We start from the raw sequence: 19,460 nt of genomic DNA on the forward strand, positions 1-19,460 counted from the left end.
TCTTTCATTTGGCAGAGGTGTTCGGACACAGCTAATTACACTGTGCTGAGTAATCCAATTTGCAACAACACTTGGGGTCATGGCAGAAGGACAGAGAAGAAAATCTATGCCGTACAGTAATGAAAGCTTTAAAAAGACTTTTTGTGTGTGTGATATTTCATTTTGTCTAATTTTTTTTAACCTATGGTCATCGAGATCAAGTCATATAATTTTTACTCTTTTTTTTATTTATTATTATTATTTTTTTTTGTATTTTTCTGAAGCTGGAAACGGGGAGAGACAGTCAGACAGACTCCTGCATGCGCCCGACCGGGATCCACCCGGCACGCCCACCAGGGGCGAAGCTCTGCCCACCAGGGGGCAATGCTCTGCCCCTCGGGGCGTCGCTCTGCTGTGACCAGAGCCACTCTAGTGCCTGGGGCAGAGGCCAAGGAGCCATCCCCAGCGCCCGGGCCATCTTTGCTCCAATGGAGCCTTTGCTGCGGGAGGGGAAGAGAGAGACAGAGAGGAAGGAGGGGGGTGGAGGTGGAGAAGCAAATGGGCGCTTCTCCTATGTGCCCTGGCCGGGAATCGAACCCGAGTCCCCCGCACGCCAGGCCGATGCTCTACCACTGAACCAACCGGCCAGGGCCAATTTTTACACTTATCTCAGCCTTAACAGTTTTATTCTTACATACTATTTTAGAAATGAGAGAAATAGTAATTTCTTTTCTGTGTGCAAAAATTCCTCGATACAGCCTGAGAATAGAAAAATGAAGTGTGAGAAGCAATGATCTTGTCAAGATTCGACAGTTTTCTTTTATTGTTTTGTCTGGTCTCAGAGCGTGCGTGCGTGCACGTGTGTGTGTGTGTGTGTGTGTGTGTGTGTGTGTGTGATCTCATTTGCTGAGATTAGGGTAAAATGTGTTGAAATACTGTTCCCTGGCCCCTCCAGTAGCAAAGCAAGGAGAGAAGATCTAAAGACTAGCCCCCCAGAACTAGCTGTATCTGGTCCAAAAATAACCTGTTTACTTACTTGAGTCAACAGCCTAAAAAAATATTTTCTATGTGTGCTTAATTGTCCAAAAGATTGGGAAACAGGAAGAATAAATTATTATTAATTTGCCTCACAATTCTGTTGTAAGGAAATAAAGATATGACTATAGAGCTTTAAATAAAATATTGTAAATGAAGAGATAAACATGCTATTTAGTATCTATGGCTAACATTTATGAAGTATTTAATGTCCACTAAGGAGTACAGTAAATGTGGTTTTTGTCATTTAATTCCTTCACCATAGCAGTGCAATATAAGTGCTATTTTTGTCATTATTTTTTAGATGAACACATTTTGCCCAGATGATGCATTTCCCTACCCAAGGTCATGCAGGTAGAACATGGTAGAGTCTGGCCTTAGCCCAGAGAGCCTTACTTGTTTGTTGGCTTGCTTATTATCCTAGAATTGAATAGATCCAGGGTCTTCTCTGGAATCAGATTACCTCATGCATCCCTTCAGATAGCAAATTAAACTGTTAGCCAACAAATGTGTGAGACAGATGAAACAGTGTAAACTCTAATCTGAAAGCTCATACTTTTGTGTTTTAGGGAGATAATCTCATTACTGAGTGTCGCTACAACACAAAGGACAGAGCTCGGATGACTTGGGTAAGAACATTTTTATTATTGAAATTTATCTGTTGAGAGAGAGGAATTAACTTCTGCTTTTAGAAGAGAAATAATAAAAAGACATTTCCATTAAGGATGAATGTCTTAAACATGAAACATCATAAAAGTGAAATCAGACCTGTGTTAGCATTTTATCAAATTAACTAATGATACTATGGTAATATTTGCTATGTAATTTATTGACTCTTTCATGCAAAGCCATTCCTAGTCTTTTAGTTTTCCTCACAAAATATTATTAATAAAAGACCTGTGGTTGCTAATGACCATCTACATGAGTCTGGACTTAGATGAATCAAGACTTCAAAAAGGAGAATGAATTACATGGCCTTAGGGTTTGACCCAAAGAGAAATTTCATCCAAACAGATTTACTGGGGGGGTTCTGCCAAACATTCAAGAATTACATTATTTATACCTTATGTATCCCAGGGAACACATCTCCCACCAACTCATTTCATGAAGTTATCATAATCTTAAACTAAAACTTGATAATGGCAATATGAGAGAGGTAAACATTATGCACATGATGGAAATATCTTTGACAAAGTATTGTCAAATTCTGCACTATATAAAAATTAATGTTAGGACCAATTTAGGTTTCACTAAGAAATATTAAATTGGTTTAAATTAGAAAATACATTAATGCCATTCTTCAACTAAGAGATTGAAGGAAAAAAATGTATGATTACCTCAACTGAGGAAGAAAAGATATTCATAAAATGTAAGTCAGTCATGAGGGGGAAAAAAGAATATTTAGAGAACCAGGAAGAAGAGAATTTTCTTAAGATAAAAATTGGCAATGAAAAATCTATAGCAAATATCAAACTAAAATACTAGAAGCATTTATTGAAAATCAAGACTACAAGGATATTTATTAATACTATTTCTATTTAACATTGTGCTGAAAAAGAAACAAAGAAGATACAAGGTCAGGAAGGAAGAAGCAAAAAAGCAAAACACATTATTCACAGATACATAATTTTCTATATCAAAATCTTCTCAGAATTGGTAATCTCTAAAATTAATTGTAGTTTAGTATATAAGAAACTATCTCAAGAAAATACAAATAAAAACTAAATTCTATAGAAATAATATCTAACATTAGCTATGTTTGATCTCTAGGGGCAAAATTGTAAATCTGTCCTGTAAGACATCAAAGAAACACTTAAAGAAATTAGGAGATACTATGTTCATGAATAGAAAAGCTCAGCGAAATGAAGATAATTCTTCTATTTAATTGGTCCATAAATCTGATATAATTTCAGTAAAATATTCAGAGATTTTATGATTTGGGATATTGGTATTAAGAAATCTTTGCCTAGCCATAGCTGCAAAGGTATTCTCCTATATTTCAATAACCTAAAATTTTTACAATTTTAGCTTTCACACAGATAAAGTTTATTCTAAAATCTATATAAAAGAGCAAAGTGTTAATAGGAAGGCTACTACTAAAAAGAAACAAACTGCTGGAGATAAAGGTTTATTTTAAAGTTCTGATGATTAATAGTATGTTTGGGATCCAAAGTTAGAACAGTGGAACAGAGTAGGGGCCTGGAAACAGACCTACAAATCCTTTATATAGAAACTTTGTTTAGGATAGACATGGCATTCAGATAAGTGAAAAAAAAATACTCACACAATTAGTGTCCAGATGAAAAAAATAAAATTATATTTTTATCTTGCACAATACACAGAAAATCAGACTAAATATTTAAATGTGAAAAGAAAAAATTTAAAACCTTTAGTAGAAAAATATATGACTATATCTTTATGACTTTGGGGTAGGTAAGAACTCTTTAACAAAACATAAAAAGCACAAACTGTGAATTAAAAGATTGATGAATTTGACTACATTAAAGTTTTTGATTATAAAAACAATGGTTAAGTAAATGAAAAGAACTTTTAAACTGAAAAAGATATTTGTAATATATAGATTAAAACATTACTATTCAGCATTTAAAAGAAATTTCATTATTCAGTAATGTAAGAAAAACATACAATAGAAAAAGAACAAAAATAGAAATATTTCATAGAAATAAAAGCTCAGACAAATAATAAACATATGAAAGGATCCTCAATTTCATTTGAAACCAGGGTCATGCAAATGTAAACCAGGATGAGATATTTTATACTTACCAGTTTGGCAATATTTAAAATTGTAATTCCAATGTACTGAAACTGGACCCTTTATATGCTTCTGAATATAAATTTATAAAAACCTCTTTAGGGAAAAACATGGTGTTCTCTATTGAAGTTGGGGACTGATATATGTTTTACCACATTCTATTTCTATGTGGATTTAACCTTGAGGTTACTTTTGCAGGAAGTGTTCTAGGAAAAGAATATATAAAATATTCATAGTAAGATGTAACAAGGCAGGAGTAAAAACCTGGGAAAAGCTCAATTATTTATCAAAAGCAGAACAAACATATGTCCATATAGTATATAAATAATATATATTCGTGAAACAATGAACTAAAGATACTCATATTAACACAGGTGTATCTGAAGAACAGAATGTTAATTGAGAAAACAAATTTGCAGCGAGCGGACTATATATAGTTATGATGGCATGTATCTGAAGTTCAAGAATGTACAAAAATCAAACAAGATATTGTTTAGGGATTCATATATCTGTGAACTGAATGTACAGCATGAGGAAAAGCAATAGAAAGAGAAATGAAATACTAAGGTCATCATCCTCTTTGGTTAGGGAGGGGAAGAGGAGCGTGGAAGATGAGCACACACAGGGGAGTCAAGACACTGGTGTGTGCTTTATTTTTCTCATGCCCAATGTGTAATTTTGCTTGCATGGAATATTTTTATTAAATATCTAATAAATTACTATTCTAGTGTATATTTTGGTGCTCTGCTTGGATACTTTCCCTTTTCAGGGCCAAGACAGCTAAACCTTAGCTACCAAAAATATCAGATAATAGCAACTGTGCAAATATTTATTAAACTGACTGATTGGTATTATGTTAACCAAATACTCCCCCCCCCCAAATCCTCTGAAATGTTCCCTGTGGTTAGAAGTTAACATAATATAAACATAAATACAGAAATTTAAGATGATTAGGACATTATTTAAGAAAGGCAACTTTTAAAGAGATGGGGAATCTATTAAGTTTAAAAGTATCACTACTTTTTTAAAAACTAAATTGTCATTTCAATTATTTTTTAGTTTTAAGATTTATTACCTTTTAATAGCTGGAAGGAACTGTATGACATTGCTGGCTTGTGTGCTATAAGAGTCACAGTTAGTGGACTTTTCTAAATAAACTTTTCTAAATAAAACGTCTCTATTTTCAGGGAGGACTAAGCACCAGGAATGAAATGTGTCTCTCATACCTTCTTTATTACCCAAGAATTAATCTCACTCGGTGTGCAAGTATTCCAGACATTATGGAGCAACTTCAGTTCATTGGGGTTAAGGAGATCTATAGGCCAGTCACGTAAGTAATAAGTGAATTTTATGACAGGGGTAATATACTTCAGAAAAGGATGGACATTATTTTCATATTGGACTTATTACCATGTTATGGAATTTCTTTATGTGCTGTTCTATTTGATTCTTTTCAACTGGGAGGAACAGATGAGCTTCTTGGTTGCTTTATCCAGGGTCCACAAGACTACACCAGGTTCAGGGGTTTCTCTAAAAGGACCTAAAGGATTCAGCATATAGTTGTACTCATGGCTAATTTTAATTACAGTGAAAAAATATAAATAAAAAGGAAAAGGCATATGGAGCAAAGTCAACATGAAAACAGGTGCAAACTTCTAATAAACCTCTCCCAATGGAATTACACAGAATGTGCTTAATTCTACCAGCATCAAATTATGATAACATATACAAAATGTTGTGAACTACAGAAGCTCATTAGAGACTCAGTGTCCAGAGTTTTTACTGGGAGCTGGTCACATAAGTGCCCTCTGCTTAGCAAATACCTAAATTCCAGACTCCCAGGAGGAAAACAAGTATTCAGTATAAACTACACTGTATAAACAGTCTAGGCACAATAATTAACTCATCATTTAAAGAAAGTTTTATATTAATACAGGAAATTGGGCCCTGGCCGGTTGGCTCAGTGGTAGAGCGTCGGCCTAGCGTGCGGAGGACCCGGGTTCGATTCCCGGCCAGGGCACACAGGAGAAGCGCCCATTTGCTTCTCCACCCCTCCGCCGCGCTTTCCTCTCTGTCTCTCTCTTCCCCTCCCGCAGCCAAGGCTCCATTGGAGCAAAGATGGCCCGGGCGCTGGGGATGGCTCTGTGGCCTCTGCCTCAGGCGCTAGAGTGGCTCTGGTCGCAACATGGCGACACCCAGGATGGGCAGAGCATCGCCCCCTGGTGGGCAGAGCGCCGCCCCATGGTGGGCGTGCCGGGTGGATCCCGGTCGGGCGCATGCGGGAGTCTGTCTGACTGTCTCTCCCTGTTTCCAGCTTCAGAAAAATTAAAAAAAAAAAAAAAAAAAAATACAGGAAATTGGTTACTATTGAAATTCTCTGATGCCAGCCAAATGTCACCCATCCAAGCAGAGATCTCTAAGAATACTCTTAGGTGGGCTGTGTTAACTCTTTCTGCGTAATTGCAAATCATACGAACTACTTAAGATAAAACAATAAACATGAAAAATATTACTCTTGCAGACATAAAATTATATTATAGAATGGGAAAGTGGCAATAAACAAATAAACAATATAAATATAAAATTTCTGACATTAGATGTTATGAAAATAATTGAGACATAAAGACATGTGTAGCTGTTATCAATAGGGTAGTGAAAGCCTCTTTGGGGAGGTGTCTTAGCCAGGGCTGCTGTATCCTAAATACGATCAACAGGTTGGCTTATAAACTCCAGAAATTTATTTCTCACAGTTTGGGAGGCTGGGACGTTCAAGATCAAGGCTTGGGCAGATTTAGTGTCTGGTGAACCCCATTTCCTCGTAGATGGTCATCTTCTCATGGTAACCTCACATGGCAGAAGGAACAAGGGAGGTTTCTAAAGTTGTTTCTATAGGGGCACTAATCCCATAAATGAGGGCAGAGATTCTCCAAAGCCCATCTCTTAATAATGTCAACTTGTGTATTAGGATTCCAACATGTGGGTTTTGGTAGGACATACACATTCAATCCATGGCAGGAGGAGATATTCAAGCAGAGATCTGAGTGATAAGCTAACCATATAAAGATGTCTGAGTATACTCTCTGTAGAGCAGGGGTCCCCAAACTTTTTACACAGGGGGCCAGTTCACTGTCCCTCAGACCATTGGAGGGCTGGACTTTAAAAAAATCTATGAACAAATCCCTATGCACACTGCACATATCTTATTTTAAAGTAAAAAAACAAAATGGGAACAAATACAATATTTAAAATAAAGAACAAGTAAATTTAAATCAACAAACTGACCAATATTTTAATGGGAACTATGCTCCTCTCACTGACCACCAATGAAAGAGGTGCCCCTTCCGGAAGTGCGGTGGGGGCCGGATAAACGGCCTCAGGGGGCCGCATGTGGCCCGTGGGCCCGAAGTTTGGGGACCCCTGCTGTAGAGAGAAGAGTCAGTGTAATGACTCCGGAGTGGGTGGGAAGCGCGTATTCAAAGAGCAAGAAGAAGGAGAGTTTGGCTCGACTAGAGCAGAGTGGAATATGATAGGGAATGAGTATGGAGATCTGACAGCAAATGGGACCAGATCATGTGGAACTTTGTAGGCAACATAAGGACTTTGGGTTTTAAGTACAAAGTAAAACCATTGTAATGTATTTTTAAAAAGCCAGTTTGGCTACTGTGTTGAGAAAAGACTCTAGAAGGGTCAGATTGGAAAGAATAAAACCGACCAGGAGACTATTGTGCTTGTTTAGGTGAGAAGCGAGGGTGCCTTGGACCAAGGTGATGGCTGAAGAGTTAATGAGAAATGGTTATTACATCAGGTTACCTTTTGAAGATAGCATTCGCTGCATTTGTTGATTGATTGCATTTCAGGGAGTTGGTCAGAAAAAAAGAGAAAAGTAAAGGAAAAATGATGATGTGTGAATTGAATGGTGTAATAGTATAGAAAACTTGTTTGAACAAGAAATTGAAATTTTGGTTATATTAAGGTTGCTATAGAAAAATAACATCACAGCCTTACCTGTGGTGGCACAGTGGATAAAACATAGACCTGGAATGCTAAGGTTGCTGGTTCAATACCCTGGGCTTGCCTGGTCAAGGCACATATGGGAGTTGATGTTTCCTGCTCCTCTTTCCTTCTCTCTCTCTCTCTAAAAAGTGTATAAATAAAAAAAATAACATCACAAAGAAAAATTAGGGTGCTCAGTGGAAATTTTGGAGTGTATATTTTGTTTTAATAGAAAGAAAATTTTTCTACTGATTAGGACTTTTCAAAATGAAATAGACTCATGTAATTATGAAAAAGTTACACATAGATTTTTGGTATTTAAGGAAAAGATAAACAAGTAATGAGGATGTGGTAAAATTCAGATGCTGAAGGAGAATATAATTTATGTTCTACTTTTGTTTCTAAATATTATAGAGTTATAAATTATGAACTAAAAACATTCCTTTTTAAAAAAAATTAAACTTATTCTTCAAAGACATGTTCTACTGAGTTCCTATCCAGACAACCCAATGGCCACTAAATCTACTAAAATGCTTATGTAAATTAGTTTGCAGTTAATGAAGTATTTTCAAATGCAGTATTTCATGTAAGTTATTTTCACACAATTCCAATAGGTAGGCCAGGACTTGCAATCTTAGTTTTATAGAGGAGGAAATAGAAACTGCAAAATTAAGAAATTGCTCAACATTCTGTTATTCACAATAATTAACAGAGGCAGGGTTTGTATTGTGATTTTATATATTTGTATATCTGTCTTTTATTAAAAATAAATGATTATATATAAATAAAATATTAATAAACAACAGCACATAAAATACTCTAAACATGCTGATATAGTCTTGTTTTTGAAATACTGCTATCATATTATTTCATATTAAGACTTAAGTAGCCTTTTATTTCTTATATATTTACTTGAAATTTTTCATAATCAGGCTAATTTGAGAGAATGTTGAAAACAAATGGACATTCAAAGCTGTGTGTTTACAAGATGGTGATTCATTCAGAATGCCTTCTATTTCAAACACATTCTGAGGTCCAGTCATTTTCTTTTGTGTTCACCTTGTGTAAAGCCTCTGGCAATGCTCAGTGTCCACATCCCGGCGAGCTCTGTCAGTGCCCATGCCTTTGGTCTCTACCAGAACATACTGAAGTTGGGGTTTTCATCACTTAAAAGAACAGGAGAACTGCTTCACAGAACAAGACCAGTTTTGAGATGTCACTGTCCACATAAAACCACTTAACTACAGGTTAAATATATTTATTCTTCAAAAAATATGAGTGAAAAGAAGCCTCTGTTCTAAAATACATGTTTGGACTTTAAATCACATGTTCAGGTCTAGTTCACCATCACAGCGACATAAATATTACTGAAGGCCAAACTAACAAGATATCGGTTAAAAGATCAGAAAGAAAAATCGTTTGGGTGCTTTTTCTGTTTTGCTTAAAAGGAAATTGCAAATTTGGTTTCAGGATGCAATACTAAAAAGGAATATCATATAACATATAACCCCCAATCTCCTATTTTGTGATTTTAATATAATTATTTAGGTGCCCCATTTCATTTTATACATTCCATAGCGACCCTAAGATTAGAGGATGACTCGGTAGAAAAATAGAGACAACTGCATCCTGTTTCAGGATTTGTCTGTTCTGGGGGATGCAATCTTCTTTGCCTCCCACAGATCTGGCAAGGCTTACAGAAGAACAAAAACTCACAAAGATGAGATAACAGAATAGATAACGAGTTTATATGAATTCTCTATTCTCTGCAACACCACACATCAACTCAGTTCCAGGGAGGTTCATGTGATGGAATGTTCCTGTCTTATTTGTTCTGTTTCTAAAAAGGAATCAAGAGGGGTGATTCTTTTTCTTTACAGGAAAAATCGCTTAATGGTTATAATGTGTAAAAATCACAAATTCTTATTATAAAGAGTTTGAGTAATGTAGAAAAAAATTTTAAAAAGAAAATAAAAGCCATCACTTCAAATTCTGTTACAAAAAAATACAAATATTAATTGAAAGTTATTACAGGCATCCTTCTGTGTAGATATTGCTATAAAAATGAATACATTATTATTATCAAGATGATAATGTATTCATTGTTTTAAACAAAAGCATTAAAATTAAATTTTGTTTTAATTTATCAGAAGAAAAATCAACTGAACAGTTGAACTTCAAATAAATGTTGCACTTTTTCTCTTTTTGGTGAGAGGAGGGGAGATAGTGAAGCAAACTCTCACATGAGCCCTGACTGGGCTCCACCCAGCGACCCCATCTGGGGTTGATGCTTGAGTACTGAGCCATTTTTAGCACCTGAGGCAGATTTGTTCAGACCATCCAAACTATCCTCAGTGCTCAGGGCCATGCTCGAACCAGTTGAGCCACTGATTACAGGAGGGAAAGAGGGAAAAAAGTGGGAGAGGGAGGAGAACAGAAGCAGATGATCACTTCTCTTGTGTGCCCTGACCAGGAATTGAACTCTGGACATTCATATGCTGGGCCAATGCTCTATCATGGCCAGGGATATCTTTTTTTTTTAACCATAAGAGACAATATTTAATAAAGAGACTTACAAATCTTGAGAAAATAGACTGTGAAAAGCACTGAGATTTTATACTCACTTTTTAAAAAACTACTTATTTGGGGGGGGGGTCTTTGTTTTTTTTTTTTTTTTTCTTTACTTTTAAAATTTGGATGTTTTCTTATTGATTACTTTCTTATTTTTGTTTTGTTATTTTTTTCCTTTCTGCTTTCTTTTTTTTCTTAAATTACATGTTTCAATTTTAGATCATAAAAGATGAAGAGGACACTCATACTCTCACATTGTCTCCAACCTCCCTTTTCTATACCTTCAAATATTCATTATTTATATTACAATTATTGTATTGTCAAGATTTTAAATTTTTACATTTAACTTTGAAACTTAATTCTAAGGATATTTAATGCAAATTTAATTTTTAAATACAGTAAATAGTAATCCTGAATTTTATATGATTTCTACATTTTTGAGTTCTTTCATTTGATCATCAAGATTTTATTCTCAAGTTATTTAATCACAAAGGGCTTCCAGGTGCTTTATGCCCTGTGTTCTTTTATATTTGAGAATTGCTACAAACTTTTTTCTAATCTTCTTGTGATTTTTCTCTTATAATTTTTCAGAAGTGTTCCGTTTTTTTCTAACTTATTTGCTGCTAAAGTTGTTTTGTCTTTAATTTATTTGTTTTTGTCTACTATCTCCTGTTTCATCTCATTCTGTTGTTTCATCATCTTATATTTGAGCTTTTGTTTAATCGAATTCATGTTCTTATTAAATAGTTTATAACATGAAACACTTGTGGGAATTCTCTCCTGTATAATTGGTTTATATTTTCTTCTAGAGTCAGTTTGTTTCTGTCTCTTTACATGAAATGTGATATATAATTTCCTTTTCAGCCTGTGTTTGTGTGGTTGTTATGTCGTTTCTTGCTTCTGCGGAGTCAGTTCCCTCTAAAACTTCCCTTTGCTAAAATGTAGGTGAATTCTTGACTTCCTTCTAAGCAAATCTGCGAGTAGTTTTCTTTCTTGCTATATCACAGTTTGAGGTTGGGGTGGTGTATTTTATGTACATATTTTTTAATATTTTGATAGTAAAAAGCTGTGGATATAGAGCTGGACCTACATACTGTCTATTGGATTACATGGGTTAATCCTTCTTTATATTTTGTTAAAAATCTATCCGAGGCAGTTTTCTAAGTGGCAAGGGCTGAATCCCTGTCCAAGGAGGATTGTCCCAGTCTGACGTCGTGCTGGCAAATCTGTTGCAGCCTTGAGCCTTCACTTCTTACTACTGAGACTCAACCTCACTATGTACTTCCAATTCCCATGCCTTAGAGCAGGGGTCTCAAACTCAACTCAGCATGTGGGCCGCAGAGCAAGATCACAGCCGTTCAGCGGGCCGCACTAGGTCTACAAAAAGCAACTGTTATGCAACACTTTTCTCACTGCAGTTGAAAACAAAAAAAAAATCAGTACAAAATTGTTCGGCAGGCCGCGAGTTTGAGACCCCTGCCTTAGAGTGTGTCACGAGAATTAGAGGTTGTAGCTTGTTAAGTAAGATACCCTGGTTTCCTTCTTTAATAATTAGATTGTAAAGTTGGTGGCATTATGTCGTGTCTTTTTTCATCATTTCATTGATAAGCTTTTAATTCTCTTTTATTATTTTATTTTAAAAGTCAAATTGCTTGGGGTAGAACTTACGTACAATAAAATGCACCCATTTTTGTTAGAAAGTTTTCTCAGATGTGTACATCTATTTAACACCATCACAAACAAGATACAGGTGGTCCTGGGTTATGACAGTCTCGACATATTACATTTTGAGTTTATGATGCTCACTCCCATAAAAACTTTAAAGAAATTGAGATGTGAGTGTTTCGGCTTATGTCGTTAGCGTTGTACTTCCAGACTACGTGGGTGAACTAGTTTGGTTGTGCACGGCAGAAGAATATGCAGTATACAGTATAGTATATTTATGTTCTTTTCCTTTTTCTGTGGCTTAGTTCTGTTTTTTTTTGTTCTGGATTACAATTTTACAACTGTGTTAGGATAGGTAAGTGACTTAGGCTAGAGTGTGTTTTGACTTACACCAAAATTCGGGTTACTCCATTATCATAGAAACGGAACTGCTCGTAAGGCGAGGACCCCCCCGGTATAGAGCATTTCCATCACACCCTAAAGTTCTCTTGGGCCTATGTGGAGACAGTCTCACCTCGCACACAAAGTCTCATGAAACTGAATCTGCTTTACGTTACTGTACTACATTACTAGTACTGTACTGTACTAGTTTGGTCTTTCCTAGATTTTATATAAAATGGGGTCATGTAAGATGTGCTCTTTTGTGTCCGGTTTCTCTGACTTAGAGGTTTCTGAGATTCCTCTGAGGTGCGGCGTGTATCAGCAGGCCATTCCTTTTTTATTGCTGAGTAGCATTCCCCTGTGGATACACCCAAGTTCATTCATCTATTCACTGGTTAAAAGACATTTGGATTGTTTGCAGTTTCTGACTATTATGAAGAAAGCTGCTATAAATATTATTGTATCAATATAAGTCTTTGAATGAACATTTGTCTTCAATTTTCTGGGTTAATACCTAGTGGTGGAATCACTGGATTGTATGCTTAGTTTATGTTTATTTCATAAGACTCAAAATTTTCTCCAAAATGGTGGATGTTTTACATTCCTGAAGTAATGGGGAAGAGTACCCTATTGTTTAACATTTTTATTGTTGTTTTGTATTTTCAATATTTTAAATTTTTATCTATTTTAATGTATAGTGTGATATCTTATTGCATTTTTATTTTCCATTTTCCTTAGGATTTAACAATCTTGAGCCTCTTTTCACATGATTATTTGTCACTAGCTGTACCCGGCCATGCATTGCTGTGGCTCAGTCTGGTTAAATGGAAAAGAAAAAAAAGAGAAAGCACACGTTCTAAAATGTTTAATTTCACAATGCTTGTGGGTATACAATATTTTTTGTTGTTCCATTGTCTGTGCAGATATAGAGATTGTCTGGTTTGCCGACTCTAGAACATGCAACATATAATCATAAAATATTTAGTATAGCGTCTGTTGCTTTTACGTCCAACAGATGGCGCTGTTTTTCAAAAAAAAGCATGTTTTTACCTGTCACAGGTATGACATCTATATAATAGTAGGTATATAAAAATACATGCATACTTGTAGGTATATAAAAACATGCGCATATTTGAATGCAACGTTGTATCAAAATTTCAAAGCAATTGGTGAAGAACTTTCAGAGATTTAAGATTTTGAACAAACGAACATTTACATTTTTATTTATATAGACTTATGTATGTTCCTCTTTAGCTGTTTAAACTTTTGCCCATTGTTTAATTATGTTATTTGTTTTATTATTGACTTGTAAGAGTGCTTTATATTTTTTAAGATTCTTTTTTTACACTTTGACTATAAGACCTTTTTCAGATATATTTTTACAGATAGTTTTTCTCAGTCCATGGTTTGATTTTTATTATTTAACTGTACTTTTTGAAGTCCATTTTATCATTTATAGTTTGTTTTGTGCTTTTGATATCCTGTGTAAGAAATCTTTGTCTCCCCAACATCAGGAAGATTCTTTTCTTGTTTTTTTCCCCCTAAGAAGTTTATAGTTATAAGTTTTACATTTTCATTGATGATGCATTTTGAATAAGTTTTTGTGTGTGGTATGAGATAAATGCTGAGATTCACTGTTTTTCATAGAGATATCAAGTTGTTCAAGAACATTTGATAAAGAAAACTACCCTTTTCCTATTGAACTTGACTAGAATGTTGAAAATTATTTGACCATGTATTGACTATTTCTGGACTCTGAATTCTGTATCATTGTTGTACATGTTTATCCTTAATATAATGCCACATTCAGTTATTATAGTTTTATAAGATGTCTTTAAATAAGAGGGTGTAAGTCCCAAAACATTGGCATTTTTTATTTTCCCAAAATTATTTTGGATAATCTAAATTTATTTCATTTTTTATATATTTTTAAATCAACTTGCCAATTAGATTAAACTTACAAAGAAAAATTACTCATCAATATTAAATAATATTAATGTGATTTATTTTTATCAACTACAGTGACATATAAATAATATTCTTTTTAAAATGTTTATTTGGGTAGACATTTATATACTGCCTAGATGTGCAGAAATTTCACTATTTTAATTTCTAGGACATTTCCAATCTTCTTAATTCTTAGTCCCAGTGATAGCAGAAGAACTTACTACTTCAGGGTTACTTATTTCTAATTTAAAGCTTAGTCTTATAAGGAAAAATACTCGGGTTAAATATTCACTGTTTCAGAATTTCTCCTCTTTCTGTTCTGTCTGTTTTCTCCAGGGGTAGCCTGGACATGTGGTGTAGGATAGGCAGAAATGATTGTATGATATTATAGAGTAGGGGCCTGAACAAAGCTAGTAAGACTGGAAAGGAAATAATAAACATGAAACAATGATGCCATCTTAGAGAGGTTGGTGACTATATCCCCAAGTTACTCTGTCATGTTATGCTGTCTCCAATGTATGAACCATTGTTTTTCTTTTCCTTTTTACATTCTTTCCACATATTTATGGTAAGTTAACAAGTGTTTATACCTCATGTCAATCTAGCAGCAAAGCTTTTTAAAATTTTTATATATGCACAGTAGTAGAGTATTAATTCTTATTAGCAAGCCTGCAGAAAATTCAGATTAAGCTGCCTCAGATCACTAGTAGAGATTCTAGTGCCACCTTGTGGTATGTGTGGTGGTTACAGGCTAATAATTCCCTGTCCCGGACCCCAGCATTTCCTTAGTTATGAAGTTGATTTTTTCTTTCTTTTTTTTTTTTTGAGGTAGGTAGGTACATTACCTCTTTGAAAAGTAAATTTCATTTTTAATATTTGATTCAAAAAATTATTTTAATAAAACCTTAACGTAGTTTTATTGTATTTAAAAGGATATTGTATATAAACATAATACCCTCCCTTTTTTCTTTTTTGTCAAGATTTTATTTATTGATTTTAGGGGGAGGAGAGAGAAGGAGAAAGGGGGATAGGAGCAAGAACACGAACTCATAATAGTTATTTCTCATATATGCCTTGACCAGACAAGCCTGGGGTTTTGAACTGGCAACCTCAGCATTCCAAGTTAATTAAGGCTTTATCCATTCAGCCACCACAGGTCAGGCATAACAAGCCCCTTTCAAGTCAAGTTTTGATTTTATACTATTCCTGATTTGCATCTCTACAAGTGCTCACAACATGTTTAATTTTAAAATGCAATAGATTCTAAGTCATTGATAGCTGTGCTTAATATACTGTGAAGCTGATCACACTTTCTTTACTACATTTAACTTTAAAGTCTGTACAAAATAATGCATTTAAAACAAAGTAAAGATATATTGCCTTTAATGAAAGGAAAAAAGGAAGGTAGGACTGAAGAATAGAAATGTCATCATATAATATGCATTGCTTTTTTGTGGTATTGTTTCAGTATGGAGGAAATAATTTTAATTTAGAAATTAAAGATTTATCTTTATAATTAAAAAACTAATAAATGATATTTAATTTACTTTAAAAATAATACTCAATGTGCCTGAGTAAGTTATGTGTGTAAGAGAAGAAAGTGTGAAGTTCAATTATTAAAATGTAGGTTCCTCGGCTGGAGGTTAATTATTTGGTAATTACTGGAACATCTTCTTGGGACGTAGTGGGAGCCAGCTACCTACTGGTTACCTGTGATAATGTTCTGGAAGATCCATGTATTAGTTCATGTAGATTTTTGTTATGTGTCAACACTTATCTTTTTCCTTTCAGGAATCAATAATATAAACCTATATTTAATAAAGAATATCTTTTCAAGCAGGGCTTGTCATTCTTCTGTGATTTGTTCTGTCTTTGTTGGACATTTAGCAAATTGTGTGTGTGCAGCAAGTAGATGCAAAACATATCGTCTGGAGATTTTTTTTTTTTCTCTCAGTAAAAATTTTAAAACACTGGTTCAATTTCAAATCTTTTTATCTCCATGTAAGCAAGCCACCAGGGCAGCCACCAGGGGTCAGGCTTTTCAACTATATGGAATTGAAATTTCCATCTCTGTTACAGCACCTTTTAAGATCCTACACATTTCTTTATTACTCCATTAGCATTACACTATTTAGAACTCTTTGCTTACCAATTACATTGGTAATTAGAGCCGAAACAAATACATGAGGAATTATGAGACTCTGGGGAAGCGTTCTGAGCCAGAATTATTTGTCTAAAAGTAATACCCTTCTGCTATTAAAACAAGCAATTTCGTTTTTCAAAAGGACTCCTCCTTATCATTTAGTATGTATTTCCTCTAGTAAATGCTATGAGTTCATTATTGTGTTGCATTAGGTCATCTGTGTTTGTAAAAACGAACAAGAATGAGGTCAACTTTAGAATGTCGAAAATAATAGAAACTGGAATGCTTTTATTCTGAATATGACTAATTGTGGTTTTTTATTTTAAATTCAGGACCTGGCCTTTCATTATCAAAAGCCCCAAGCAATATAAGAACCTTTCTTTCATGGATGCAATGAATAAGTTTAAATGGACTCTAAAAGAAGGTCTGTCCTTCAATAAGCTGGTCCTCAGCCTGCCCGTGAACGTGAGATGCTCCAAGACAGACAATGCGGAGTGGTCGGTGAGCCCCACTTTGTTTTCATCTTTGGGGAAACCACACGTCACATTTTTCCCTGATGCCACCACATGTAAAATCCGAGGGACAGACAAATATCCATCAATCCAACAAACCAGTAGAAAATTTATTTGCTTAATGATTACTTGGGTTGACCAAAAACTCCTTATTCCATGCCCTTTGACGAGGGAAATTTATTCTAAATCTTAACGTTGTAGTGAAGCGGGACTAGGATGAGGTGAGAGTTTCAGTAAGTAAAGGAGCCTGATTTGTATCTCTTCAGTCCCAGGTGCAAGTCTAGCCGTCCGCTCCATTTCCCGTGGAATCCCTAAGCTTGTGACTCTCCTGATGTTTGACAACTTCAGCAGCCGTCTGCCCCGCCCCCACCCCCACCCCCGCCGCCATCTTCCATCTCTTACACTGCAGAAGTGTAAGGACTGAGCGAGCGTGGCCACAGTCTTGCTCTGAAATCATACACTCAGTGGCATTGTCTGCTCTTTCATTTTCAGATCCAAGGGATGACAGCGTTACCTCCAGATATAGAAAGACCGTACAGAGCAGAGCCTGTGCTGTGCGTCTCTCCGTCCCCCTCTCTGCACCGGAGCTCCTCCCCCACGCTGCTGAGCTGCTTCATAGCCCTGGGCAGCATGCTGAGCAGCCTACCCTCGTGGTCTTAATTCTGTCGTCCTTGGTGATGATGTTTTCTGTGATCTGAAACTGTCATTTAATGTGAAGGTCAAAGACACTTTGGGCATGAGGAGTGAGCGTGGAGATCATGCAGATGGACCTTTCGTGTACTCCCTTCCTCCCCGTGCTCCCAGTCTCCCTGAGGGATGTCATGGCTTCTTTTATTTTCTTCTCCCTAGAAATGTCTGATGAAATGTATCAATTCCCAATAAAGCAAAACTGGCCTGATAATGTAACCTTTATAAAAAGTTTGGACAAAGTCAAGTGAAAGTAATAGAATTCTTTATTTCCTTTTGCATTACATTTTATTTAAACACTCAAAATTGCTATTTTACTTTTTATTTTTATTTTTTGGTTTGGCTTCTACATTCCTTTTTAAAAATGCTTTCATCTTTAAAATGTCAGAGGAAGTACTCTCCATTCCAGTTTTCTTCCTGTTTATTGTTCTTTGAGTGTGACTTCCCAAGTGTAATGACGGTGCCACCTTTCTTTCGATGTTATCCAGTTCTGTCCTTTTCTGTGAGTTACCCGTGGATCCCATACCTCAGTGCTTTTTGATGATGCCCGTTCTAATCTCTTCATTTACCTGAGTCTATTGGGACTCTCCAACTCCCTTTAACCCACCTAAGAGTGAGTACTTTTGTATCCTTCCCTGCTCAGCACTGGCCAGGAGAGTGTTTTCTTGAGTTCCGTCCCTATTTAAAAAGAAAGAGGCTGTAAGAAATAGACATGATACCTAACTGATTGTTGGCTGAGGAGAAAATGTAATTGGCTGCAAACCTGTGTTGTGAGGGGTCTTTTTGGGGGTTCAGGTCAAAGGGCAGACAGTGTGAGCCAGCCCAGGAGGGGGTGAGGTTCACATAGCACCTTGCCGACCGCTGCTGGGTGTCACACGTGCCGCATACTGGCTCAATTTGAGTCACAGTTGCTATTGTAGATTTATTTTTATATTAGTTGATAGACGAACTTTCCATAAGAAAATTGTTACCGATTGAAAAACTCCTGTGACTTTTTTGGTTCTTTTTGTATAGTTCTGCTAAATCTTGTATTGTGTCCTTTCCTCATTTCTTAACTTTGGATCATATTAATAAACTAAATAAAATGAAACTTTTGTGTGGTATTTTGTACACTCCTTGAGAGGAGCAAGTGATTTCGTACTGATGTTTCCAGCCAAGTGCATTAAGTACCTTGCATTTTTCTATTCCATTTTTAAGCCCTTTCTCCCTGGCAAACAATGTCCTCAACACTAACTATATTGTCTTTCAAATAAATGTTATCTTTTGGTGTGTTTCTTTCCTGATTCTAAGAATTTTGTTCATATCATGAAATGTCTGTAATATTTATGAGGCATATTTTATAGTTAAATTTTCTTCTTTTTATTCCATAACTGCTATATCAGACTCTATGATTTTTCTGTCTAAATGTTTATAGAAGAAATATGATAATCCCAAACATTCTGTATCTGAAATTTTATGTTTGTTTTTACTTCAGAACATCTGAATCTGAAATGTCAAAGTAAAATGATTTCCTTTGGAAATTGTGTAATATTATATTGTTTTCATTGTTCTGGTAAGGAAGGTAAACATACTGGCTAGAAAAAGACATGCAGCTTTTGGAAGTTTGCAATTTTTGGAACCACAGGGATCTATTTTTCCAGTTGATGCTACTAAGAATAAAGCTGACATTCTTCTTCATAGGAGAATTCATATTCTTACAAATATCTATAATTTGGAAGAATTGTTTCTTTATTGAAAATTAAGACAGGTTATCTATTGAAATTTCGGTAAAATT

The 19,460-nt window shown here is 35.3% G+C and overlaps 1 protein-coding gene across 1 annotated transcript in view; it reads left to right on the top strand.

Annotated features, from left to right (window-relative positions):
• Nucleotides 1-19,056, top strand: part of MOXD1 (monooxygenase DBH like 1) — an 89,741-nt gene extending 70,685 nt beyond the window's left edge. The window contains exons 9-12 of the mRNA XM_066373212.1: nt 1,584-1,643; nt 4,975-5,117; nt 16,820-16,988; nt 17,492-19,056. Coding sequence (XP_066229309.1) covers nt 1,584-1,643; nt 4,975-5,117; nt 16,820-16,988; nt 17,492-17,659 — 540 coding nt within the window. The 3' untranslated portion in view covers nt 17,660-19,056. The remainder of the gene's footprint in view (nt 1-1,583; nt 1,644-4,974; nt 5,118-16,819; nt 16,989-17,491) is intronic.
• The last annotated feature ends 404 nt before the right edge of the window (nt 19,057-19,460 follow it).

The sequence above is a fragment of the Saccopteryx leptura genome, chromosome 3, assembly GCF_036850995.1.
Source record: "Saccopteryx leptura isolate mSacLep1 chromosome 3, mSacLep1_pri_phased_curated, whole genome shotgun sequence".
NCBI classification, from domain to species: domain Eukaryota; kingdom Metazoa; phylum Chordata; class Mammalia; order Chiroptera; family Emballonuridae; genus Saccopteryx; species Saccopteryx leptura.